This window comes from Leguminivora glycinivorella, chromosome Z (genome assembly GCF_023078275.1).
Source record: "Leguminivora glycinivorella isolate SPB_JAAS2020 chromosome Z, LegGlyc_1.1, whole genome shotgun sequence".
Taxonomy (NCBI): domain Eukaryota; kingdom Metazoa; phylum Arthropoda; class Insecta; order Lepidoptera; family Tortricidae; genus Leguminivora; species Leguminivora glycinivorella.
Genome location: NC_062998.1, coordinates 46287285 through 46307984, shown reverse-complemented (window position 1 = coordinate 46307984; position 20700 = coordinate 46287285). Strand labels below are relative to the sequence as shown.

General features: G+C 38.2%; 1 protein-coding gene across 2 annotated transcripts in view; it reads right to left on the bottom strand.

Moving 5' to 3' along the window:
• LOC125240759 (discoidin domain-containing receptor tyrosine kinase B-like) overlaps positions 1–20700 on the bottom strand; it is a 106871-nt gene that overhangs the window by 33117 nt on the left and 53054 nt on the right. For both annotated transcript variants that reach the window (XM_048148819.1, XM_048148820.1), the window contains exons 4-5: positions 5014–5245; positions 2437–2584 (exon numbers count right to left, since the gene is read on the bottom strand). In XM_048148819.1, coding sequence (XP_048004776.1) covers positions 2437–2584; positions 5014–5245 — 380 coding nt within the window. The remainder of the gene's footprint in view (positions 1–2436; positions 2585–5013; positions 5246–20700) is intronic.

The following is a 20700-nucleotide window of genomic DNA, read 5'->3' as shown; positions in this document are numbered from 1 at the left end:
GGTGGTGAAATTCTTAACCCGTCACCACACGGTACGTATACAAGGTATACATTTAGCCATTATGTAGCGTAGGATACATAATGTGTCGTTATAATTCATGTGCATGTAATTGTAAGATCAGAATATCTGATGGACAGGACTTTATTGCTCTTGAATCATAAAGCAATTTTAACATTGACGTCAGCGACTGCGTGAACTCCGTCGTATTAACACATGACACCAGAGCAAACGATAGGACAGCGATCGAGTTTACGCAGTCTAGTGTCAACCCATGGTAGATCTGCAGGGTCCGGCGTCACACACGTGTGTAAGGTACCCGGCGTGATGACGAATCGCGAGGTTTGTGTAATTAAACCCGAGCTCTGTGGATTATGATTAGTTAGCGAAGCTAATTAGTCACTAACGCACAGTATATTATTAATTAAACTCCCGTCATGTGGAGGAGGCGGCGCGGCGTTGACTAATCAATAAATAATAGCTTCTGTCAAACAACCGTCATGTGGATACACAATATACATCGTGTTTTTATTGAATTCCGTTAACTTTAAGGGAAGGTTCTTTAGGTGAATTATAATAATTGTTTCTAAGAAAGTAGTGTTTTAACTCTTACTGTTGCATCGAATTATTCCAAAAATTCATTTAATGGCTCAAGGTCTTTATAACTTCTTAGTATTATGACATGTGACGTCAATTACTTGACACTAACTTGAATGTTATTTTTAAGGGTCTCTCACACCGATTAATTAATTTATTTTGTATGAAAACGATGAAAAAAAATTTTTTTTTCGAATTTAACAAAAGCGGTATACAAGGTGATTCCTGGTAATGAACCTAGCGACCGACGAATTTAACGGAAAACAAAAAAACACGGTGTATGTGACATGATCGTGTTCATGTCAAATCGATTACTAGTTCATCGTCTTCGGTAGCTTAGCTCTGTTTTTTTTTCTGGTTCATAGAGGGAGATACGCGTTGTTGGGCAAGGCTCAAGGCTTGAACAACACTATATTCACTATGAGCTCACCGTTCTCGCAACTAAGCTACGGAAACTTATTAGCAATGGCGTTTATTCACCACGATATCCATATCCTTCTAACTGAAGGGTCTCCCTCTGTTAGGGACGAGTTTTTCAACTTTTCCTTTATTTGTAGCCATTGTGCAAGTTACTGTTTTTCACACACAAGTAACTAGCCTCTTATGCAAAGCAACTTGTAAACAAAAACAATGTACCCACCTTGCAAAACTTTCAGCATCCAGTCACTAAACATGTATGTATTCAATTTTCACCTTATTCTAACGACATAAAGTTGCATTTTCATCACCATTAGTGCATCCGTCACTGGCATGTTGGCTCACGAGAATGAGCAATCTGCTAAGTACCAAAAGTAGCTAACGGTAGTCGTACAAACTTGCCAACAAAAGAGGCAGAGTTTGCCACCTGGCTGATGTTACACAAAACGGTAGCTAAGTACGAGTATCGGCGGGTAAAGAAGAAAACCAGTGCCTGGCAGTATTGACGTAGGAATGTACTTACACAAGGTACAGTCAACATTAAAAAGTTGGAGTATAAAATGAAGACAAATATGATAGACGTGAGAGCAGAAATCTGGTCACATTGCTAGAAGCTAAAGCTTATGATTATTATAAATCTTATTCATTCGCTTGCCCTTGTCATATACATATAATAAGTAATAAGTATTACTGTATCCCATTTCTGTTCTAGCTGTTTAAAGTACAGACTGATGTAAATCGTCACTACTTTGAAAAAATCTCGTATCTCACGCTGCTCTTCAAAGTTAAAACGCAGTAAGTCTATATGAATTCCATACATACCTACTTACTACAATTTTCTTTTCATTGACAGACGAAGATACAAGTTTTTTTTAAAGTAGTGACGAAATGTGAAATAAAAAACAAAAATTTTGAAAAAACCCCCGACCGCGACATAGTAGACCGATTTTCATGAAACATGGCTAAGAACACTCCCGACTAACTCAGCTTTCAGACAAAAAAAAACTAAATCTAAATCTGTTCATCCGTTCGGGATGCCATAGACAGACACACACACAGACAGACAGACAGACAGACAAACAGACAGACAGACACGTGAAACTTATAATATAACACCCCGTCATTTTTGAGTTGGGGGTTAAAAAAATATAGACGAAGACGAAGGCCTTAGTCGTTCTAAATGCTCATCGTCCGCGGCGTCTGTATGATGTGTTCGCAGATATTCGAGAGTGGTCATCCACAGTCACGCCCGCCGCGCCGCCGTGCTCCCGCTGCCGGTGAGAACGAACATTTCCAAAGCATTTAGACGCCGCGGCCTACGATCAGAAGGACCGCGACGTTCGCGACCGAAGAGTTTGAGTTTTTTGAATTTAGAAGCACTACTCTCGTGTGTGTATGTATATGTGTATGCTCATCATCACTCACCGCTCCAGTAGCAGCCGTAGAGCTCGACCCGCATGCAGACGGTGCGCCGGTGGAAGCTGTAGGGTATCACGCGGATCCTCTGCGCCCATATCGGCGGGTCCAGGTGGTTCTTCTTCTCTAAATACGTGTTCGTGTTGCCTTGCATTATCTGAAATCAAAGGGTTTGTTTAGATACTATATAAGAGCTGCAAAAAATGCCTTAGTTACATATTAATTTGTAAGCCAGCCGTGGAGAAAATATTGTTAATTTTTTTTACTCAATTTACGATACGACACATGGATTTTCGGCCAATAATTACGAGTAGTTTTATCGGTAATCTATACATACCTATCCCTGGCTTGCCTAAAATTGATTACTAGTAAAGTACCTAATGTTAAGGTAGGTTTCTTTTTGCTCAGTGTTGCCTAGCAGAAATTTTCACCAGCCGCCACTGATAGGTACTGTTAACAATGAAGGCTGTACTCCAGCCCTATCAAAGATAAAGCTCAAGAGAACACTCGATAAATGAAAATTAAACCGATTTCACAAGTACATCTAAGTAAGCTAATCTATCTAATCCATGCTAAATAAAAGACAGGCAGATGGACAGTCTTAGGGTTCCATTTGAAACATTCTGGTATGGAACCCTAAAAAAGGGTATTCTAATCAGCACTTACGACTCCAATCCAATATACAAATAACAACACAAATGCGGCCATTCATGTTTTTTTTTTCAGTTGAAAGTATAATTTGTAGGCACAACATTAAAAAACTACATCAGCGAATTATCAATTAGTGTCAGCACTTGAACCCCGTGTTCTCTCTGTCCAGTTTTGATCGATGGACACTTGCATCACCTCAATGCTGTTAATTTCCTGGGCCGCGGCGCGGCGCATCGGAATGCAATCTTGATTTATGCCCTGCGACCGATTCGGAAATTAAAAGGGCGCCAGTGTTGCCCTTGTGACCGTCTGTTTGACTTGACTGATTGACAATTAACGCTCATGGAATACTTGTTCAGTGCACGCTCTGTAAGAGATCATTTTATACAGAATTTTACACCTACCAAGTACTCTTAAGGGGAAGTCCGTGTAATACAAACAAAAATATAAGACAAACAAGAATAAAATATGCTTTTTGATGGCGCCACACGTTTGGCTGGTGCTCGGTAGATAGACCTAATATTATTATTGGACAGTTATACATAGAACAAATATAACTTAAAAACGTATCAAGGGTCAAACTGTCAAAACTGAAGTTCTAATGTTTTAATCATATCAATAGATCAAATGAATGTATATTACATATAAACAGTTTGTTACTTCCTTATTAAACTTTACTTATTAAACATGAGTTTGAGAAAACGAAATTGCTTTTTCATCACATTTGCTGTTTAAAGGTCTCATTGCGTCTACGTGTACTGAAGCATAATGTACTATTTTATTCCCAAGGGAATAATGGATTTAGTTTTAAAAATTAATACAATCCGTACAACAGGCAAAGGATGTTTCAATCAGCCAAGGATTTTTGTTGCACAACCAAAATTTGACTATTAAGCTACAAAAGATATTATACGGTATGAAAAATGCAATTTATTTATGTTTTAGAATTATTTCAGTGTGTTTTGCACTTATTTCGTAAATTTAATTTACAATCTGACAATATGTTCTCGACTCGCGCTTGACCGCGTGCCAGCGCGAGGCGCCCACCGTTGCCTAGCAACGGAGAGTACAACAGATCAAAATTAATGAATGAATGAAAAATAAGTAAAAATTTAGTTCAATTATATGATTTATATGCTTTTTGGAACATTGCATTTAATTTATATGCAGGATTTTCGTGTTTGTTTTCGTTCAAAAAGTGTTTGTTATCAAAAACAATGGAATTTAATGTGAATAATCTGATATAGATGAAGATACACTACTGGTTTTTGCGCCGTCGTTGCGTTGAAGGTTTTGCCTTATGACTTTTTTTGTATTTTTCTCTCAAATGTGATGAAAAACATTGTGTGTAACTCAGGAGGTAAGGATATTAGATACTCGTGTCTATATTCACTCCAGCCTGCGGCTGTCGTGAATATATCAGGACACTCGTATTTAATGACCCCCTTACCTCCCTTGTTGCACAATGTACTATTATTTTCAAAAGCAACGGATATGAAGCTTCATAGTATACAATAGGAAATCCGTTGAAAATCCGATTTTAAGAGAGCTTTGTCACCGACATTCAGACCGTACAACTGACATTAACACTTCTCTTTGCTAGCTTATAGAAAATATTAAAAGGTAGGGTATCGTAAATACCCAGTACTGCAAATTTAACAAACTTGCGGTAGAATTTTATAGTGAACCTGATAGTTGTTTCCAGTTCTTCTTATTATATTTACTTAGTTCTCAAATATACGTGCTTTCCTATGTATATTATTTATGTTAGAATTAGTTCCTTGGTTATGGAGAGTGACAGTTCTGAGATCATACGCAAGTTCACACTTTCGTGAACATTTCGGTCAACCCCTTCACAACAACTACGAGAGTCCTAATTTACTTTACGACCATGTTTATGACATCCGCAGTTACGTGAATAGGCAGATACTGTACCTCCTTCTCGTCGGAGCCGCGGTAGCGCACCCACTTCCCCAGTTTAGGGCGCCAGTACTCGATGACGTAGGCCTCCGCGTACTCGGCGCCCTGGCCGTTGCCGAAGCGGCCCTGCGTACCCACGCCCGTGACCACGTGGACGGACCGCAAGTCTATTTCCAGCCATTCGGTCGACTCCGTCGTGATCTGGGACTTGGGACACCAAGCGCCGCCTTTTATCTCTTGATTTAACCTGTCGAAAAATACAAATTACAATACGTAAGTATTATGAGCAGATGTTGATGTATACAATTTACAGCCACCAAAATATTAACTGAAGGAGTTCGAATAAAACACAACTCGCTCAAATCTTCTCATTTGTTATTTAAGCGTCAACAGTATCTCCCCCTTTATCAAAATAATTTCTGTGCTTGAAAACTGGTAGGGTTCGAGTACCGTGCAAATAAGACGCACAGACGCATACATTAAAGATTCATGGCTCCGATAAAACATCGATACAAAATATTAACTAAAAGGGAACATCTTTCGATGCACATTCTCGAAGGCTCCATAATTTACCCAAACCGGGAGTATCGATTGAAGGGAAGCAAAGCGGAATCGAAAACAGTTACGTAGGAGCCATTTGCGCGACGACCGCTCATGTTAACTGCCATTTCTATACTGAACAATATTTATATTTTTAGCATGAAATACCTATCGGAAATGATTGTGTCCTCAAAGCGTATATTGTATGACACAGGAATTTTGCGAATACCAACGTTGGTTCTAAGTATTCAAACAGGGCCCCAACCAAACGAAATATAATAGTCGTTAATAGGTATAACAACTACAGCAGTTTAACAGCAAAATTTTGTGAACTACCTTAACCTAAAAACATGTTTAGGTATTGATTAATATCCAGTTTAGACATGGTGAGTGTTTTACATTTTGAGTAAAAGTTTATGTGAATAGTTTAAACAAGTCATGAGTGTCACTACAATGCGTTTATTTACCACACAGGGCATTGTTTTGCGCTCTTATTCCTTTGAAAATCTAACAAGTACCTGTTCTGCGTTTGAGCAAACAATGAACGTTTCTATTCATTGTTTTCCACAGACGTGAAACGAATACAACCGTCAACTGTCTATTAAAACAGAGGTGTTCTTATTCACGTTTGAAGCTGCGGCCGGAGCTAACAATTACGGTCTCTGTTGAACCGGTGATTACTTTGAAGCGATCGCGCCTTCTAGTTTCAGGCGTCGCACGGTCAAGCCGTGAAGGTTTTTCGCCAACATTTTTAAAATCAAGGGCAAAATGACTTAAGAGTCCAGGTAGCTGTCTGTCCGATTTTAAGGTATACGTTTAAAGGAGTTAGCGTTGAAATTGCTGTTTAGACGGTTTAGACTTGAGCTGGTCTAGGTTCCAAGTATATGTTTACGTTAGAAGCCAATTGTGGTCCGGGTACGCTCGATTAAACCCCTGGCGTCACACGAGGGATCCTATTGGACGGATACGTCTAATTTAATCACCTGGAGGAGTGTCTCGGATGGCCCTGGCGGATCACCCGCCGGCGACGTGCATCTCGGGCATCTCGTCTCGGCGCAAACTCGGAATACGTTGGCCGTGTTTAAACCTCTTTGTTGCGGTCTTGCGGTTGCCAGGGTCGTATACGTTCAGGTACATTTTTGTGGGATGAGCGCATGATTAAGAATGCGAAACATTGTTAAAATCTTTTACTGCTTGATAAATAAAAAAGGGTTGACCCTCGTTCCCGTTTCGCATAATTTTACGTGGATTGTTACAAAGAATTTTTATTTTACATTTTGTAGGTGTAAAATTATGAATTATGAATCAGCTTTAAATTCACAGATCGCTGTTCACAAATCAAAATTGTCCAAAACTAATGTATTTTTATGTTGTCAGATTTAATATAGAAATCTTGCGGATTCACGAACTTTTATTTGGATTTTTGAGCTGCCAGAGAATTAAGTACTTATACAAATATGCCCAAGCTACCTTAATTACTAAGTAAGTACCTAAGTACCTAATCGCCTAATATCTATCCATCAATCAGAATAACCAATATGGATTAGTAATCTACTTACCTACCAAGCACAGCGGTAGCCTCTAACTATTGCTAATGTATTTGTACAAAGACCACTGAAGTCACTTTGTTCCTATATTTATAACTAATTCCTCGTCAAGCCCTTACGAACAGTCGAAAAGCTTTTGCGGCCTCTTAAAGAACAAACAGCCCTCCTTATCCAGTGCGATAAACGATAGTCACAAAGCCTATGCACACAATGCAGATAAGTGGCCGCAGTCGCCGCTCGGAGGAATGCGGTGTTAATCTGTCGCGGCATTTCAATAACATTTATCATACTAGCATCACAGACTAGTCAAGAATATAGACTGACTGATTTAATTAGACACGTTAACATTGTGGTTGCTGAGCGCTGGTGGCCTACAGAACAGGCCATCGCCAATAGGCAAGTGCGTCCCACTTTTAATCCAGTTAAAATCCCGGCTTGCCTCAATAGTTTTTATTTAATTATGTACGAAATATATCACTTTATATTTACTCATTGCTTTGCTTGTCAGTGAAGAACCTAAGATCCCATGATCCGTGGCATAATGCATTGAAGATGACGGACATTGTGTGTGTGGTCTTGTGAATTATGGAGGATTCGTGCAAAATTCAGGTTCAAATCATGAAAAATCCATGCAAAAAACGCAGACTAAAATAAAATTTAACGGAAACCTGGCATGTTTGATCTATAGTGCAATGATTTGGGTGAACATCTGGCCAACGCATCTCAGCCTGTCCACTACTAGTTTTAGCTCAACTCGTCTCTGGTGTCATGATCATTTCCAATCAGAGTTAATAACGCTATTGTAAACGTTCCGCGGTAATCGTTTCAGCCAATCAGTTGGCGGGATGGTCAGTCATTAAGGACCATTGACTGCGGAGCGTCAACCGCCATAATTGATAGTATCTCACACTCGGTGTTTGTTCGAGTTCTAGTTTCAATTCACGAGCCATTACTTTCAACTTAGACGCGTTATATCCAGAGAAGTCGAGTATCCAGTAACTTTGAGCATCCCGGTGGTTAATGTAGTATGATTGGGCCTTCTGTACTAAAGGGACCCGCCGATTATCAGTTCACCAGGCGACATCGGTCTGTCAGTTAAAAGCTAAATGTAAGAGTGCCCAATAACTGATAAGCCGATATCGTTCGGTCGGCTAACTGATGATCTGTGGGGACTGGTAGCACAGTAATCATAGTATGTTCGTAGCATGACCAGCCGAGGTAGATAATGGTGGTCAATGTTTCAGTGGTCACTATAAAGGCGGTTAACAATTAAAAAGGTTGAATTACTAATATTACCTAAACAAACGATATAAAATAAAAAAAGGCTTTTATACCTGGCACGTATGAACTTTATACAAACTTGATTAATGTTGTCTCATAAGTTAAAGCATTGGTCTTAATATGGAGCGAGGCAATATTTGTGACCAGATCTAGCACGACAGATGTCAAATTGTACGGCTGTCAGTTACAATCTAATATCGATTGATGCGAGTAAAACGCTCCAAATTCGGCCATGCCGCTATATTAGCGCAATACAAGTACATGTAACATCAGTACAGTACAATGACTCCCTTGACAATAATCTATGGTTACCGTATGTGAAGTTTTGTAGGATATGGTATGACTTTATTCCTGGAAGCGTCTCTTAGCCGCTCAACGCGGGTAAAGCCAATAAACGCCAATACTTCACCCATATAAGAATTAAATTACGGACTATGGCGTGCGAGATAATGGGCCTTGAACGCGTTATATGTTGAACTAAAGTCTTTAATATTGTGAACAGCGAACTGTTGTCCATGTTGCTCGAGAATCAGTTTAAATTTACCTAAACGAGTACCTGGTGAGAAATCGATTATTTTGTATTTTAAGACCTTGAAGGATCCACAAAGTTATCAAGTGGGTACATTTTTTGGAGTTAGATTTATGATTTCTCCGAATTTTGTAAAATTTAAAGCCTGAGCAAAAATGTTGCGGAATTTCATTAGAACTAATTTCTTCATATTTAATATATAACTGTCACCCCATCATACATCAGAATAACAGCAGTGCCCTCCTGACAATAGTCATATATTTCTAGTCAGGCTTTGAACAGATACGATTCAATAAATGTTAAAAATACACCTGATGTGACGCTTACATATTCTATCAAGTCCATAGACTGTATGTATTCATAAGTATTATTGTGTGATATTAGGTCAACCAATCCAATTGCCTGCTCTTCATCAGTTACGATCATAACCGGGAAACATGTACATTGTATTCTGATGTTGATTACACTATTTCTAAAACGGACTTATTCAGATACAAAAGCGATAGTTATTTGTAACACAAGACTAGGAAATAGACGATATGAATTGTCAGATGTTTTTGTTACAGTGTTCATTTTCAAAGCTGATTAGGTGAAATTTGTAGAATGTATTCTCGAGACAATGTTTTCTTCATCATAGAACTTCATAACAAATCGATTTCTTTAATTAAGAGTACCAAACGAGCTAACTGAATACTTACAATATTATTTTAAGGTTACTCAACAGTAAACAAATGATACTTTTGAAAATCCAATCAATGCCTAAAGCAGCGATTTGTGGTTTTCCATACATAATGGTGCTTAATGCTTATACTTAAACTGCAATCAATGTCGAAAATAGCAGATAAAAACATGTCCTTATTTGAACTTGAAATAAAAGGACCCTACTGTGTTGGAGAGCCACGTGTAATAAGTGCAGAAGTTGATTAATTACTGCCGCTTTTCCGTTTAAAGTTGACGCGACTCGAACTGACGGACACCACCCTATTTGTCTAGTCAGATTGACAGACGTTTTTGCACATTGATTTTCTACCTTAACATAATGTATATGTATAAAGTCAATGTTATGACCATTGACTTGACTTTTGACTAAAGTTCAAACTATTTTCCAAAATTTAATTTTTTTCACAGAAATCGCGAAGCGTCTGTTTGAGGTAACTGGTGACCGAAGAGCTGGCGACTTCCTCGCACAACGTATCAGCATTGCGATACAGTGAGGAAATGTCGCCAGTATCCTTGGTACAATGCCTCAAGGGCCTATTTTAGACATTAGTTAGCTTTTAAGTTTAGTCTTAGTTTCTTATAGAATTATGTAAATATGTTCATGTAAATAAAGAGTTTTCCCAAAATAATACCCTAACATATGTGATGAGAAACCCCTTTCCATAACCTAACCACAAAATTAAAATTTCAAAAAAACCCCGACATAGTGGACCGATTTTCATGAAACATGGCTAAGAACACTCCCGACTTATTCAGCTTTCAAACAAAAAAAAACTAAATATAAATTCTGTTCACCGGTTCGGGAGCTATGCTGCCACTGACAGACAGACATACACACAAACAAACAGACAGACACTTCATCACGTCAAACTTATAATACCCCGTCGTTTTTGCGTCGGGGGTTAAAAATATACTGTAATGTTACACACTTCATAATCTCAATTTAATATTAAATTTTCCCCTGTATCGACATTCGTTTCGTACCGTACTTCAAACGGGTCTTCAAATAATTTCTCTCTTTAGGAACATTTAATATGAATGAAATATGGAGCCTTAAAAGAAATCCCCCGAATTTCCGGCTGCGGTTGCCGCAAGTAGAAAGTTCGCATGTCACCAGATGTACTGTTCTTTGTAATATATAGGTTAACTGCTGCGATAGCATTGACGACGGTATAAAACTATAGGAAACGGTGGTACATGTACTAAACTCCCCGTTCCACTTTCAGTTTTATAGCTATGCCTGCAAGGTTTACAATGAGGAGAAGGGACAAAAATATGTAATGGTTTTTGACTTAAAAAGGCTTTCATAGATATTGATCGAAGTATATCTGCTTTATAATCATCGGTTGTCACGATGGGCCAACTTTTTTTGTGTCAGTATTTACCAATAATATGAAATGACCTTATCTAATAAATGAATAAATTCGTGTCACAAAACCAAAATAAATCGAATAAGTTATTTTGTATAAAAGGGGGCACAGTTGTTGTTCGATTGCGCAAACTAATATTACCCGAGCAAGCTAAAGATTCCAATATTAGGGAAAATACCAACTGTAAAATATAAAACTAAATTAAATCTATCAATTTATTAAACATTTTATGATTCAAAATCGTCATTTACAGGTAAATTCTACTAACCGGCTTAGGAAATAGGTATAGTTAAAAATTGTATTAAATTACTTGGCACTCTTATGGATAAATGGAACCTCCTACTTATACGTTTTTGAAAAATCAAGAGAGCCTTTAAGACGCTACGGGAGCGAAAATGCTAAAATTGAAAGGAGTCCCCCTTTCAATTTGGGAATTTCGGTTAAATATACTAAGTGTTATTAACTAGATTTATCGAAAAAAAATGTCCTTTAAGAACAACTCAGTTAAAAGATATTGCGAAAAAAGTCGAGGTTCCGCTCTCGACTGTTTCCTCCTTCAAAACTTATTTAAACGGAACGAAATTTGAGAATCTGAATAACAATGAAATAATCTGTGTCGGACCGTTTAGATTTTTTGGCTAATTGTTACCGATCTTGAGTATGACACCTTTTTTTGAGCCATATTGGAAAAGGCCGGTTTTAGAAATTCTTGATTGGCTCTAGCGTCTTTTAAAATAAAAATTGCAAAAAAATCAAAACGGTCCGACACAGATAAAAATAACAATAATCTGTGTTGAAAAAATCATTGCTCTATCTTCAAAAACCTGGGAAGAAATAGTCGAGAGCGTTTAAATGGAGAAATGACCTGTATCCACAGATCAATACAACAAGATGGCCCTTACAGGGCGACTCGCGGTCACCAAGCATACGACAAATCAGGTTTATAAAAGTTTGAACGCGTGCGACACCGATCAGTAGCGCCCAAGTATACGACCCGCTAACAGTGTCCGTGTCCGCTCGGGAAAAAATCTTAAATAATCAATTTTGGTTGCAAACAATGGTCTCTTACAGCATAAAGTGGTGTGGCAAGTCTTCTAACACTTCTACATGTAAAAAAGATGGAATAACATCCACAGTTAAGTCAAATTAATTATTTTGTTGAATATTGTTTATTGTCCGCGGAGTTCATTTATACTGGTCAATATGGTTGTGCTGAGCGGCGCCGAGGCGCGTCCATCCCTCTTTACCGAGTTAACAATGTGATATGCTATCCCTTTCACGTAAACGACTAGGCATGGGGCCATGTTAGTTTATGTCTGTTGCGGGAACTTCGTACTGCCGTTCGTACCATGTGCTACCATTTTATGAAATATAAAAGAAAGCAGATTTGTAATAGTGAATAATTATTTAGAATCTGTAGAGTCTGTAGTGGAATACCACTACAGACTCTACAGATTAGAAACTAAATATAGTTCATTGATTAGTTTAGAATATTTAGTTGGTTATTTAACTTAGTAAACGTAAGTAAAAATGCACAGTTTAGTTATTACTAGAATGATTTTTATTGAGATGCTATCACAATTATCATCCTCCTTGCGTTATCCCGGCATCGGCATTCGCCACGGCTCATGGGAGCCTGGGGTCCGCTTTGGAAACTACTACCAAGATTTGGCGTAGGCACTAGTTTTATGAAAGCGACTGCCATCTGACCTTCCAACCCGAAGGGTAACTAGGCCTTATTATAATTTAATTATAATATTATAATTTGTTGCAAAACAAATTCACCACAGTACTGGTACCGGTACCATTGTCTATAATAGACATGTCCCATTCCCATCCCTACTGCTAATCATAAAGGCGCGCCATTATTTGAAACGACCAATGGCAGCACCGTGCGCGCCCGCCTCACCCCGCAAGGATTGGTGATTTGCGTCTCGAACAATATCGCTTGTATTTGGCTTCTAGTGGGGTGTTCTGTGCCTGTATCGTATCGTCTTAACAGTTCGACTAGTTTTTCATGAACCAGGATATTTTATTGCTGTAAACGTAACTTTCATTGTCAATCAAAATTGTCAACACATACTGCGCTTCGACAGCTTGTATCGCAGAAATCGTTCAAAATGCACAATGCGTGCCTTTGCTCCGAGGCGTAGCGTAGGCAGTAGAATGCATCCATACCATAGATAAGGTCTCTGGATGTGGTCTCTGGAATGGCGACGTACCTAAGTAGAAGCGACACGATGCGACTCATCCATTATGCAAACCGATCTACGCGACAACATAACACTAACTCCGTCTTTGATATCTTCGTAATACCACGCAACATGTCGCTTTGTAGTTTGTTTAGCTAAGGGGTTTTATACCAGATTTTGTTTTGGATCGAAATTGTCACTTTCGCGTTTGCACACGCGCTAAGTATGAAATGGGAGGTTTCAACTTTGAGGTGCACACACTCGTATGTGTAAAACTCTTTATGAATAAGTTGTTATACTTTTAAAATGGCGAGTTCCGCAAACAGTGTGGGAACAGGGTACCCTTTAAACGAAAACGTAACATGGACGCTTTCGAAAGCCTAATAAGTATGTACACGTATTTAAGATGGGATTGCACAGTTTTGAAAGTTTGCACAACATACATTTACTTGTTTTTGAAAGATAAGAATTACAACTAGAATGCTCAAAAGAAATCAGAAAATCACTCTGTTTATATGGATGCATCAGAAATAAATTCTCATCGGTCAAATAATAAATTAATAAACGCTATTCATTCATCCAAACAATTGAGGAAGCCTCTATACGTGGTCACACCGGAAAGTTCGGTGACTTTGGCAGATACTTTACATACATACCTGCTTACTAACCGAAGTTTCGGCGACGCGTCACCGTTACGTTATGCAACTCTGTAAAAGTCCAGGGGTGATTACAATCACTTCCCTTTGTAGTGTTGGAACATTAGGAACATTCTTTTGTTGGTTTTCTTCTTGTTCTAATCTAACCATTGCTTCACTTCGCATGATAAATCAAAAATGTTATAGGCTGCAATGAGGTATTTTTAAATGGTCGCAGTTGTATTTGTATTTATTGCACTTCGTCGCGTCATCGTCATGATCGTTAGAAATAGGACAATAGGCGCGCGACAACCGATGAAACGCGATGTTTTGTTGTAATATGGGCATTTTCAGAAATTGGGGCCCAAAATTAGTGACAGTAGTTAACAAAAATTAACTCGATGTCAGTTTAGTGACGACAATTAAGAATGAAATTTATCTACAAAAAACCAACTTTTTTCAAATTCTAAATGTAGATTATTGCTTATAGTTTATGTAATTAACATAAAAGCAATATTTTCATTGAAATTTTATGCTTAATTGTCACAAAACTGACATGGAGTAAATTTTTGTTAACAACTTTCACTAACTTTGGGTCCCAATTTTTGTAAATGCCAATATTGTAGTTGCGGAAAAAGCAAAGCAAAACACGCTGACGCTGTCACTTGCTTTCTGAATCAGTGTGAACAGTTCTTAATTTTTAGGTACAGTTTATTTCTTTGCCTTTCCAAAACGTTAAATCGACAAGACGGCAAAAGAACGCGGCATTCATTATAGTCTGCCATTGGGTTTACAAGCCTTCGGCTATGTAAAACGTGCTCGAACCAATCATTCGGAATAAGGCCGGGCCTGGATCGAACCCGGACCCTCGCCCGGTGCCGTTTAACTTAGCATTTCATTTGCACATTTATACTGGCTCAGGTGGAAATTACGAAATCCGTTTGAAGGTTAAGCTTTGCTCGGAGGTTTGCTAAATGAATACTGTTCAAACTATTTAACCTTTCAAATTTTAAAATACATTGTATTAAGTACAATCAGTGTCAAAATACGGTGTCAAATGAGGTGGATAAAAAATTTCAAACTCCATGTTACATTTAATAATGCTTTAAAAATGATTTCAGATCTATTTCGCTATGGCGTATTGTATTTATTTTCAACTGACATCAAAGTTGTACACGCTATGTCTAAATTACCACGTCAGGAAGGTAAAAACATTATCTTATCACGATCACGACTAACTGGATATCTGGCGAATCGTATTTGTAATAATTTGTCCTTTTCCTTTTTAGGGTTCCGTAGTCAACTAGGAACCCTTATAGTTTCGCCATGTCTGTCTGTCCGTCCGTCCGTCCGTCCGCCCGCGGATAATCTCAGTAACCGTAAGCACTAGAAAGCTGTGGTACCAATATGTATATCAATCACGCCAATAAAGTGCAAAAATAAAAAATGGAAAAAAATGTTTTATTAGGGTACCCCCCCCCTACATGTAAAGTGGGGGCTGATATTTTTTTTCATTCCAACCCCAACGTGTGATATATTGTTGGATAGGTATTTAAAAATAATAAGGGTTTACTAAGATCGTATTTTGATAATATTAATATTTTCGGAAATAATCGCTCCTAAAGGAAAAAAAAGTGCGTCCCCCCCCCTCTAACTTTTGAACCACATGTTTAAAAAATATGAAAAAAATCACAAAAGTAGAACTTTATAAAGACTTTCTAGGAAATTTGTTTTGAACTTGATAGGTTCAGTAGTTTTTGAGAAAAATACGGAAAACTACGGAACCCTACACTGAGCGTGGCCCGACACGCTCTTGGCCGGTTTTTTAACCTAAATAAAATAAAAAAGAATTTTTAAGGTGATAAATGGAATAAAAACACGATGACGTCGATGACCCAGCTAACTGGTATGTATTAGCCATTTAGTTTATTAAGTTTTCAAATGTTATATACGAGGGGAGGTTCAAATGATCGCGGAATGAAGTATTTGCAAATTAAATAAAACAACATAAGTATTTTTCCTTTTCTATATAATTACCTTCGAGCTTAATACATTTATCAGATCGACTAATTAATTTATGTAAACCGTCAAAAAAATATTTTTTATCTTTGCCCTCAAAATGAGCCGAAATTGCCTCCTTCACTTCTTCATCGTCACAAAATTTTTTTCTCGCAGTTCTTTTTTAAATTTGGGAACAAATAATAATCGCTGGGGGCTAGATCCGGGCTGTAGGGTGGGTGGACCAGCGATTCGAAGCCGCACCTGTTAAGAGCAGCAGTCGCAACATGGCTCTTGTGAACCGGTGCATTGTCGTGCAATAGCAACACACCCTTGGACAGTTTTCCCCGCCTTTTTTCTTTGATGGCTGCACGTAGTCTTTCCAATAGCATTGCATAGTATGCCCCAGTTATGGTAACACCCTTGTCCTTGTAGTCGATCATAAGAATTCCTTGTGAATCCCAAAAAATGGTAGCCATCAACTTTCCGGCCGATTCTGATACCCTGAACTTCTTCGGAGGTGGTGCACCCTTCTTATGCCACTGCATCGACTCTTGTTTTGACTCAGGTTCAAAATGATGAACCCAAGTCTCATCTCCAGTCACAATTCGTTCCAATATGTGGGTAGGATTGTCACCGCACAACTTCAAAAATTGCTTCGATGCCTCAACTCGTTGTTGCATCTGCTGCGGTTTGAGCATTCTTGGTACCCACCTAGCACTCACTTTTGTCATGCCAAGATGGTCATGCAGGATCCTCAAAATTGTTGTATCTGATACACCAACTAATGCAGCTAATTGTTTCTTTTTGAGTCGAGCGTCTTCTACTACGAGTTTTTCAACTTTTTGAATGATTTCCGACGATGTGGCTTCAATTGGCCGTCCTGGGCGAGGGTCGTCTTCAATTGACTCTCGGCCATGTTTGAAGAGGCCATGCCATTTGTAAATCATGGTTTTAGCAGGGCACTGATCCCCGTAGACGTCTTTCATTTCAACCATTATAAGTTGCGGATGTTTTCCTTGCTTCGTTAGAAATTTTATCACGGCACGATATTCAATTTGCTCCATAGTCGCGAGTTTATTCCGAAATAATTTGTTTGAAAGGGGAAATCTTTAAAACAAATGACAGTTTGGAATTGACATTTATATATTTTTTTTCTTAAAGAGTTCCCATACCAAACGAGCAAAGAGGTTTTGTATTTTTTTACCTCCTTGTACTTCATTCCGCGAATATATGTACCTCCCCTCGTACCCTCACGACTCTCTCAAGGTAAATAACCTAGCGGATGAATAAACTGTTTAACATTCAGATATCGGTAAATAAATGCCGACATTTAGAATAACTGGCGCTAAGCAATCAGAGTGCCCACAAATTAAGCTACTGTTTGGTTGGCTTCATCTGATGGATCAGTCGAATGACCCAATGCAACAGCCGCGAGAAGTTTCCACCACGTCGCCGTCGGTAAAAGGCCGTCACTCGCATGCACCTAAATCAAACCGCATTTGTAGGTTTCATATCGATTAGACCAAGCCCGGGGCGCAATAATCTACAACTCTCAATAGGTTGTGGTGGCATATACTGTGTATACTCGTACGTTGATATGAATGACTGACGGTCAGTCGGCAGGAGGGCGATTTTGGAATGAAAACAATTGAAAGGTTTGCGCGAGCAAGGTGGCTAACGGTAACGAAAATTTAAAAGTGTGAACTGTTAACGTCAAGAAGTTCAATGAATTTAAAAGTTTTCCTGCTATTATGTAGTTGTTACTTTTAATACGTATATTGTATATGTAAGCTATTAAGTACAAGTAATCAATTAATACAAAGAACTAATCTCCAACCAAAGCCGCCTGTCGATTACATTCAATATCCAATCACAGACACATAGAAATTCAATTAATATTCCGAATATTGGTACACTGCAATAAGCAATGACCATATGGACCATTGACGGTCAACTTAGAGACTCAATACATAGCCGTTTCAATGGAAGCACCGGCCAAGACAAGACAATCATGTTGCACTAGCCTTAATTACTATCCTCTTGTTCACAAGATGCTGTGAATTAAGTCATGTGAGACTCATGTCTATACTATACATGCAATCCCGCACTATTCATAATACGTATTAAACGGAGATACGGTTGAAATCCTTTGAAAGCAGGTTCTATTGAGGAGGTGCAACAGAATGGTCTATTGGCGTCGAAGGTAAAGCCAAAGGCCAGATTCTCTAGAGAATGTCTTGCGACAAAACAAACGGTAGACCATCTATGTCTCTTCTCCATCTATTTTAAGTAAGCCCATTTATATTTATAATAATAAAAAAAAGAACGATAGAGATGCAGGCAGAAAAACTTCATAATATTAATTCGTAATAAACCCTTAAATATTTATGCCGCTGTGTGCGTTTATTATAAGGTACGCGTGTGTGTCTATTTGTGTAGTGATTGTAGTGAATGCTGAGCTTTGTCCTAAACGTTTAGCATCACATCAAGAACATTGACAAGTTAATTAACGTCGATGCAATTTAGTATCACTTTCAATTATGATTTAGCGGTAGGTTTCAAGTCCAACAAAGGGTGGTCTAGTAGCGTCTCCCAGCGGGCGTCTGTGCCGGCGTCTGCGAGCGAGAACGCAAAGCGATCTCTGGTACAAATTAGCTGATGTGATATTTGTGATATGCTAAATAGTATGTTAATTTTTAAACATAGAAAAGCATATTTAAGTGTTGCATTCCACACTTCATAAGCGATATACATATTATGGGAACTGAATGTTTAACATGAAACGTGCGTGCTTGTGCATCGATCAGTCAGCGTCCCACAAATGTTTGCTCTAACAGGGATTGGAACATGGGTCTCTTATAGCTACTTGATCTAACACCTTTACTAATAATAGACGTCCTACCACTACCAATCCATTCCAGCCGTTCCCACCTAACTTCCCAGACTTTTGATTTTATTAACTTGTTCAAAAAATAACTCTTATATGTGCATGTCATCAAAAGAGCTTACAATTTCTACAAGATTACACATTAAAATTATTTAAAATCTTATAAAACAAGGATCCGACGGACAGAAGTAACCATATCAACAAGGTACACAGAAAAAGTTGACTGACCCAAATACTAGCTAGTAAAGTGCATCCAAAATATACTGATGCGCCCCGTTTCCAAATATAGCATTAGTGAAGTTTGGATAACAACAGACGATTAAGCCAGGCGCTGTTAAAGATTTATTCCAGACATGTTTCGGGTAACAATTAAAATTTACCGTGGTTTGGCCATAAGTTATGATAATAAGGATAAGGGGTAAGGCGTTCCAAATGCTGTCTCGTATAAATGCATTTCATTCGTGTTACGTGTACCTATTGGAACATCCAATTAAAGTAAGTATTAGGCACTTGATGTTTTTCAAACCTTATTAAGAATTTAGTCAAAAAGTGTTGATCCTTTTTGATCTCGTCTTTAAAAATATATTTAGATTACTCGATTTAGTATAGTTTATTTAGAACACGTCATATTGCACTATAACAGTCAAAGTCAGACAATCGAACTCGTGGAACGCGGAATGTCCCTTAGTAAACGGTACTTCGGCAGGACGTCACGATATATGTATAAAGCAAGAAACTAGTGATTTTAACGGTGAAATATTGCGCTTTTTTGGTAGTCTACCTGAGTATCATAGGGTACAGTTACCTGTATGTTAGTCTTCGAAAACAATAAAATATGTAATACACACTTAGGCTAAATGAATAAGATCGTGTCAGATGTCTTTATGGCCTTCATTATATGTATAACGTGTATTGCAGGTGAATATGCCACTATTTTCATTTAAGCTACAGCGGGACAAATCTCGACTGGGGGGCAAATGTAACTGGTCCATTTACGATGTTTGCATCATTAAATAGAGTGTCCACCGGTTATATATGGTAAGAGTGTTCAGTGGATACATGTAGAATACATGTACATGTGGATACATAGTGTAATAGTGGAAAAAATGGATTAGTTACAATTGTCTCCCAGTCGAGATTTGCCCCGCTATACCTTACGGTAAAAAAAAATTAGGGCTTGTATGCTTATACATACATTTTGCTAAATTATGTACATTTGGTTTAAAATGTGAATGACTGACTCACCAGCGTGGATGGTGCAAACTTGCAAAGTGGTGTATCGCGTCATGTCACCCTATATTTTCTTAAATAGTTTGTTCATATCTAGTATACATAAGTACAAAAACTGTGTGTTTTGTTGTTAACGATGCGCGCAACCTGTTGTTTTGAATACTCCTAACTGTGTTGCCTACCTACAGGACAGGCTCTGCCTACTGTAGGAACCTTTGTAAGTCTTTGCGTTCATGTTATTAGAGTACTGCTTATTTTTGTCTTGATAATTGTAATTGCTTATTGTCATGAACTGTAATAAAATTTACTTTACTTTACTTTTTACTTTACTTTTATGTCGACAATCTCATACTCGGAACGCGCCAACTCGCTTAGTGGCTGAGAAACGGTCTCGTATTTGCATCTGACGTCATGCTGCACCTCATTTTCACCATTTTGCATATACAACGGAACGTTATAAGATAATGGCTTACTTTTAGCCCGAGTTACAAGCAGTATCACTATATCACAGCGCTTAATAAGGACAATGGTGTATAACCCAGGCTAGAGAACCTAGACGACAATAACCACAATTGTTGAAGGACTTGAAACTGCATGAACAATGAAACTACGGTAAGTATTCAAATGAGGTAAACAAGCACTCTCTTTAGATATTTATTCACTTGATAGCAAGATAAATACGGAGCTGTCCGAGAAAAACGTTATCGTATAATTATTCACAACAATCACCAAATCCATTCCATTAGCCGGTACTTCATTTGTTTTTTTTT